Source organism: Corythoichthys intestinalis, chromosome 15, assembly GCF_030265065.1.
Source record: "Corythoichthys intestinalis isolate RoL2023-P3 chromosome 15, ASM3026506v1, whole genome shotgun sequence".
Lineage (NCBI taxonomy): Eukaryota > Metazoa > Chordata > Actinopteri > Syngnathiformes > Syngnathidae > Corythoichthys > Corythoichthys intestinalis.
The window spans coordinates 10,497,019-10,505,108 of NC_080409.1; the positions used below are offsets into that span (position 1 = coordinate 10,497,019).

The 8,090-nt window shown below is 41.1% G+C and overlaps 1 protein-coding gene across 1 annotated transcript; it reads right to left on the bottom strand.

Annotated features, from left to right (window-relative positions):
* Window positions 1-5,602: 5,602 nt before the first annotated feature.
* On the bottom strand, window positions 5,603-7,363 carry LOC130931553 (coxsackievirus and adenovirus receptor homolog). Its single transcript, XM_057860463.1, has 2 exons — window positions 7,113-7,363; window positions 5,603-6,595 (listed from the first exon to the last, which is right to left on the bottom strand). The coding sequence occupies exon 2, from the start codon at window positions 6,586-6,588 to the stop codon at window positions 5,734-5,736; it is 855 nt and encodes a 284-aa protein (XP_057716446.1). The 5' UTR covers window positions 6,589-6,595; window positions 7,113-7,363; the 3' UTR covers window positions 5,603-5,733.
* Window positions 7,364-8,090: the final 727 nt, after the last annotated feature.

Here is an 8,090-nt window from a genome sequence, read left to right on the forward strand (position 1 = left end):
AAGATGTAATATAATTTGTCATTGCAACTCCTTTTGGTCACCAAGTGGCCGGCGTATCAATCTATACCTCACGTCAACACAGGCTGACAGGTTGTTATAATTTTGTTGACGAATGATCAACGAAGTGATAAGAACAATCATCCAATCTCATCTCGGGGCTCCGATCTTGCGTCACCCCGTTGTGGCTCCTAAGCGTTCTCCTGCCTCCGCCTTCAGCTCTCTTCTCTGACTGGGTATCCGCCCTGTGCTCCGTCGCTGGTCGCTGGCTGGGCACTGGTGTATCGGCGGGGTGTTGCCTGCTCCGGCGGGGGAACCTGCTCTGCCCTGGGCTTTGTGGGCCGCTGAGGGTCCCATAGCGTGCCGTGCCGGTTGGGGGGCTGCGGCTGTGGCTCGTGGGCCAGGTGGGTAGACGGGGGTGGGCGCGTCCCCTCTTGCCATCCCTGAAGGCCGGTTGATGGGTGCGCGGGTGCCCCTGGGGACCACCCTGGATCCCGAGGGGGGGGGGGGGGGGGTTGGGGGATGGCTCCTTTGCTGGGCTGCGGGAGGAGCGATGGGCTGTGCTGAACCCCCCCCCCCCCTCGGGCTGGCTGGGTGGGGCCCATGGCGCTGGGTTGGCGCCAGCGTGGCGTCTCCGCTCGTCTGCGTGGCTGTCGCGCGCCTGGTGGGGCTCGCGTACGGCTGGATGTGATGGGGCGCGCTCAGGTCAGGGTCCCGATGCCGGGATTGGCGATTGGACGGCGTAGGGTCGGTCGCCAACGGGCTTACACTCACAAGGGATTCACACGATTACTGGGTTCTAGATCACAGAGCTGATTTGTGTACACTCTACCCCTTTCAATCACTTAGCTTATAGACTCCCCCACCCCATCACCCTCTTTCGCTGGTCAACAGGCCCCCCACATAGTGTCAACCGGAAATACATCTAGCTGATGATAGCACCAACATATTAGTAATTAGTGTAGACGTTCAATGTATTTCTTGTTGTAGTTTGTGTTTCTTTTCTTTCTTCTCTTGTGTTTCTTTTCTTCTGTTCCCCATAACCCCTTCCTGTTCGCTGCTTTGTCATAATAAACGAGGGGGAAAAATGTGCCAAAATGTATTTATTATTATTATCATTATTAATTTATTTGACAATCATTGAAATAGACTGAATTACTAATTGCTAATCAATTAATTAATTATTTAATATGTATTATAATAAGAATTAAAAGTCTATTCAACAAGTAAGTAATTAAAAGTCATGTCGGCTTGATGTTGTCCGTGCCACTGGTGGTGTTCACACTGAGCACTTGTAAAGCATAAATATAAACTTGAACTTATATACAATACTCCTGCTAGTTATTGTTTTTTTTTTTTTTTTTTAAATGTACCGCAATGGTTTTGGCACATTGTTTTTTAATCACCATTTACACACAGGGTGATTAAAAAACAATATAAATACTAGGCCTGCAAGCAGGACTGAACGGGCCCTCGCAATCTAGCGCAATTCGGACGTCACACAACTCGGACAGTGTGCAGGTTAGGGTGGTGGCAGATCCTCCTCTCTAATCATCTCATTAGAACCTAACATGCTCAAAAGTTGCCTCTTTACATTCACACACCTAAGAGATGAAAACCCCTATTGGAGAGAGTACTATAAAAAAGGAGCCACTACTGAGCTATGCAACCAAGCCTTTATTCAAAACCAAAATTAATCTTCTAACTGTGCCAAATTCTGTGGCTCTGTAAGCTGCCTGAGTCTCTGAAAAAAAATATTTCCTTTTAATGGCGAACAAAGGGTCGTCACGACAACAGACAGAGACATGTGGACATGGGCCGTAAAAGAATTTAAAAGAATTTAAAAGTATTTCAAAAGGTCTTGAAACTACAATGACCAACCTGAAAAGAACTGGACATGTATTGGAAAAACGAGTGACTTTCTATTGCCACTAGTTGGCGCTGTAGGGTTGATGCAAATGACCCCTACAGGACCCTTTAGAGTATGACTCAACAAGCATGAAATGTTTGGCGCAGATATGTTGTAGATCTTCCAAGTTATGACTGTTCAAAACTTGTGGTGAGACGAAATGGCTTCAGTCATGTTCACCCTTGGACCCTGTTGGACCCTTCTGCTTCAACCAAACCTCAGTATTTTTCATTAGGCACCTGAACACATGTCTTATGGCTCCCCCGATGCAGGTTTCAGGTGAATATATTTTTTTCCTTGGAGGAGGAGCCTGTTTCGTAAAAAAAAGGCATTTCCTGTTCCCACTAGGGGGCGCTAGGCCTAATCGGTAATATTTCAATGCACTCGTGTTAAGGGTGGGATCCGGCACATACATGCCAGATATGAAAAAGATTGAACGTTGTGTCAAGGAGCTATTAGTCATTTACTGAATTTGTCATTTTGCCGAAAAAATGGCCGACTTTGGCACCACGCCCAGGTCAGACCCATAAATGAAAACGCACCATTTTGAAAATTTTAGATCTCCTATGTCTCCTGAATAGTCTCACTAATTTTGAAGATGATCCAACCAACACCTTCTGTGACAAGATCTCATATGTGCACCCTGTTAATTGATAAAAATTTTACATTCGATCCAAAATACCAGATTTCCTGTTGGGTTTGGAATATGGGTTCAAGAGACTTTTTGGAGCAGTTTTGCACAAGGTATTGACTCCCAAAATTTCATTGTTCTACGTTAAAAAAAACCTAATAGGAAACGCCTTTTTGAAAAATTCAAGGGGGCGCCACTGAGCCATTTTGTTACATTTTTTTGTAACGTCGCAAGATTATCGAAATTCACGCAAAGCCGCATGTATGTGCAAAATTTGGTGAGTTTTCGTGCATGTTCAGGCCTCCAAATGTAAACTATACAACAAATGGATAAAAATTTCACATTCGATCCAAAATACCCGATTTTCTGTTGGGTTTGGATAATGGGTGCAAGAGACTTTTTGGAACAGTTTTGCATAAGGTATGGACTCCCCAAATTTCATTGCTCTACGTTGAAAAAACCCAATAGGAAAGGCCTTTTTTAAAACTCCTTTCTGTCGCCACTAGTTGGCACTGTAGAGTTGATGCAAATGACCCCTACAAGACCCTTCAGGGTATGACTCTCAACAAGCACGGGAAGTTTGGCGCAGATATGTTGTATATCTGCTGAGTTATGACTGTTCAAAGTTTTTTGCGTGACAAATTGTTGACGGTCTTTTTCACTTTCCTGTTTGGACCCCTCCGCCTCAACGAAACCTCAATATTTTTCATCAGGCACCTGAAGACAGGTCTTAAGGCTCCCCTGATGCAGGTTTGAGGTCAACAGATTTTTTTCCCTTGGAGGAGGAACCTCTCTCGTAAAAAAAGGCATTTCCTGTCCTCACTAGGGGGCGCTAGGCCTAATGGGTAATATTTCAATGCACTCGTGTTAAGGGTGGGATACCGCACATACATGCCAGATATGAAAAAGATTGAACGTTGTGTCAAGGAACAATTAGTCATTTACTGAATTTGTCATTTTGCCGAAAAAATGGCCGACTTTGTCACCACGCCCAGGTCATACCCGTGAATGAAAATGCACCATTTTAAAAACTTAAGATCACATATGTCTCCTGAACAGTCTCACCAATTTGAAAGATGATCCAACAAACTCCCTCGGCGAAAAGGTCTCAAATGTGCACCCTGTAAATGGATAAAAATTTCATATTCGATCCAAAATAACCGATTTCCTGTTGGGTTTGGAATATGGGTGTAAATGCTTTTTTGGAGAGGTTTTGGACAAGGTATAGACCCCCCAAATTTCATCGCTCTACGCTGACAGACCCTAATGTTATAGGCCAATTTAAAAAAATACCCGATTTCCTGTTGGATTTGGAATATGGATGCAAGAGGCTTTTTGGAGCAGTTAGGCATAAGGTATCTACTCCCCAAATTTCATCGCTCCACGTTGAAAAAACCCAATAAGGGAGGCCTTTTTTAAAACGTCTTTCTGGCGCCACTAGTTGGCACTGTAGAGTTGATGCAAATGACCCCTACAAGACCCTTCAGGGTATGACTCTCAACAAACACGGGAAGTTTGGCACAGATATGTTGTATATCTGCTGAGTTATGACTGTTCAAAGTTTTTGGCGAGACGAATTGTTGACGGTCATTTTCACTTCCGGTATGGACCTCTCCGCTTCAACGAAACCTCAATATTTTTCATCAGGCACCTGAACACATGTCTTGAGGCTCCCCTGAAACAGGTTTGAGGTCAATAGATTTTTTTCCCTTGGAGGAGGAGCCTGTCTTGTAAAGAAGGCCATTTCCTGTTCCCACTAGGGGGCGCCAGGCCTAATGGGTAATATTTCAATGCAGTCGTGTTCAGGCTGGGATATCTCATACACATGCTAGAAATGAAAAAGATTGAACGTTAAATCACAGAGTTTTTAATCATTTTCTGAATTTGGTGTTTTGCCCAAAAATTGCCGACTTTGGGACCACGCCCAGAATGAATGATTGAATGAAAACTCACCATTTTGAAAACTTAAGATCTCATATGTCTCCTGAATAGTCTGACCAATTTTGAAGACGATCCAACTATTTCCTTCAGCGACAAGGTCTCAAATGTAAATCGATAAAATTTCACATTTGATCCAAAATACCCGATTTCCTGTTGGATTTGGAATATGGGTGCAAGAGGCTTTTTTGAGCAGTTAGGCATAAGGTATCTACTCCCCAAATTTCATCGCTCTACGTTTAAAACCTGAGAGGAGAGGCCTTTTTGAAAATTTTAAGGGTCAAGGGGGCGCCACTGAGCCATTTTTTTTACATTTTTTCGTAACGACGCAAGATTATCTAAATTTACGCGAAGCCGCATGTATGTGCAAATTTTGGTGACTTTTCGTGCATGTTCAGGCCTCCAAATTTCATTTGCCCAGAAAAAAAATAAAATAAAAATAATAATAATCCTTTGCAAAACAATGGGCCTTTGCACGCTTAGTGCTCGGGCCGTAATAAATTCCCTCAATAAGAAATGATAAATACACCAGGTAAATGGGTATGTTTTTTCTAGCTGTTTTTGCCATAGTTAACTATCAAAAATGGCTGACCCATTTTTTGTCATGTCAGTGAGTGTTGCCTCAGGTTTTCAATAAATTTGATCAAAAATAATGTTTAATAATAGCAATACAAAACAATTAAAAAAAATAACTAGTTTTGCTGCTGTGTTGGAGTCTGGCCTCTTAGGGGTAGTGTGGCGCACCCATTATGAAAGTCGAGATTTAATTTTATTGTTACAACTAATTTTTCACACATTAGGAGGAATATAAGCTTTGAAGTAGTGTTGTGTCACCTGTCTTTATGGTTTACTACAGCGTTTGTGTGTAAGTATTCATTATTTGAAGGAGAATATCTACTGCTAGCGAGTTTTATTTTTCTTATGTATTTGCAGCAACTCAACATCAGTCAAGATAAAAATCAGTTATCCATTAGGTGTTAGCATGAAGTTGGTGATGTTTTACTTTACAAAATGCGTTTCAGTATTCTGTCAATTTCAACTTTTACAAGTGTATAAAAAAAGACATCTGACATACTGGTTATAACATCAAACTTGTTTAATAAATTCAACAGATGAGTAAAGCGAGATTCAAATCAAAATGCCATTGTGGGAAAAGATTTAACATAACAAACAATCTCAACAATTGTGATATCACTGCTATCTTGTGATATCAATAACAATCACATATCAATAGCATTAAAAAATTAACAACATATAATTACATTGCGATATTAATGTCCTTGGATTGCTCTTTTCCTTTGCGGTAGAGGAGTACAGCAAGGACAACTGTAAAAATGAAGAGCGTGGTGACAGCGACGACGATAGCAACGACTGCCGTGGTTGTCAGTAATAGTGGACTGCCCACATTGCTGTCATGGGGCAGCGAACAGTTGAGGTGAAGGTCACAGTGTTTGGTGGCCACCATACTTTCCACTGTGCAGCGATAGCTTCCACACTCCCGCTCGGTGATGTTCCAATGCAAGGTGGCTCCTGTGGGGTCCACAGTGGCCTGAATAGGCAAGACCTTATTTCCGCTGGTCTTGGACCAGATGTAATGCAAAGGTGGGGTGCCGTGCATTGATCTGCATTTGAGCGTCATACTGTTGTCTTCTTTAGCCACGCTGCACAGAGGCTGACTTGGTGCCTCCATGACCGTCAGCTCTAAGGTCTTCAGTTCCAGTTCAGGTAACTTCTTTACCATACAGCGGTACATCTTCATGTCTGACAGACGTACATCTTGGATTTTGATAGACGCGTCTCCATTTTGGGGATCCGCTGATGTGAAGTTGACCCTCCCCTCCATTGGTTTGTACAAATCAGAATACAAGCGGCCGCCTGTAAACCAAATGATGGGCTGCTCGTATCCGTCTGCAGACACGATACTCCACAAGATCTTCGTGTCCTGCTGAGAGTCCACGGTCTGAGTGTACGCACAGGGTAGCTGGATACTTGACCCCCTGGCGACGTAGTAGTGGTTCTTTTCCTTCTGAATTTCCAGGGGGCATGCTGGACAAATGTTGAAAAACAATCCCAGGAGGACAGAAGGCCAAAGGAGGTGCCACATTATCACCATGTATACACTGGCAAGAAAAAACAAAAAGATACTGGAATCAATAACATGTTTTTTTCTTTTTTTTTCTATCACTATAAAGCATAGACTTGACATCAGCAATTATATTTTCATTACAAGTGTAAAAACTAATGGAAAACAGAAGACTGACATCAGTTACATGTATTTTGCCTAATTTTAAGTTTAAAGGTTTTCAAACACTAATGTTTACACTTTAAATGAAAACATACAATTGACATCAGCATTTTTTTTTCATTACAAGTGTAAAAAAAAAAAAAAAGCTAATAATGGGAAAATAAACACTGACATCGATATCATGTTTTTTTTTTTTTTCATTATTATTACAAATGTAAAAGTCAGCAATGGTTAGACAATCAAAAAAAAAAAAAAAGGAAAATATATATATATATATATATATATATATATATATATAGTATATAACGGAAGACTGCACTATTTAGTTCAAGTGGAAACATGATCAATAGACAACACTAATATTTCTCAAGAAAAAAGTTTGGATTTCTTACCTGCTTATCTTTAGGAAGGAAGATGCACACCAACGACAGCAACACTTGTCTGCTTCTTTGGCATTTGGTGTACTAATTCATAGCGTAAAAACATACCTTATATATGGACGAGAGGATCAAAGGATCAAAGAGTTCAAAGGAACCCTTTTTTGTGACGTCACGCTATTCGCAACGCGCCTCCGCCGCCATGACAGGCGGCAAAATACGCTTCGTGTACCCAAGCACATACAGTAAACAAATAGCAAAAGTATGGTGGGTTGACGGGGCATCGAGAGTGGGGTTCGGCACGTTGGGAGCAGTACACTGATGCATGTCGATACTGTGCCACTCCATTGCCTGAACGGTGACACCTGATGGATCCTAATATCTTTGCAAGCAACATTGTTAACTGACAGGCTAATTCCATAACCTCTAAAATTATTAAGGCCAATGTATTACTCTTATCTTAATATTTATGTCTATTGTAATTGTATGTCTACTATTTTTTAACGGAATCAATACTATTTTTTTTTAAAGGAATCAATAAAAGTGAATAATAAAGTTAACGTCAGAGTAAAATTGTTTTAATGTGATGTTAGGCACTAGCGAAAAAAAAAATTTGGTGGGTTTTTGTGCATGTTCAGGCCTCCAAATGTAAACTATACAACAAATGGATAAAAATTTCACATTCGATCCAAAATACCCGATTTTCTGTTGGGTTTGGATAATGGGTGCAAGATACTTTTTGGAACAGTTTTGCATAAGGTATTGACAGTGTTGTTAATCTTACTGAAAAAAAGTAATTAATTATAGTTACAAATTACTTCTCCCAAAAAGTAATTGCGTTAGTAACTCAATTACCTGAATGTAAGAGTAATTAGTTACTTGGCAAAGTAATTGGTGATAATTACTTTTTTTTTCCCCTCAAAAAAAAAAAAAAAAAAAAAACATTGGCCACACTATGTGAAGTTTTTTGTGAAGGTTTTTGGTACAATTGGC

Excerpts from the sequence above, each read along its gene's own strand:
- LOC130931553 (XM_057860463.1), bottom strand. The coding sequence starts at position 6,588 with ATGGTGATAATGTGGCACCTCCTTTGGCCTTCTGTCCTCCTGGGATTG.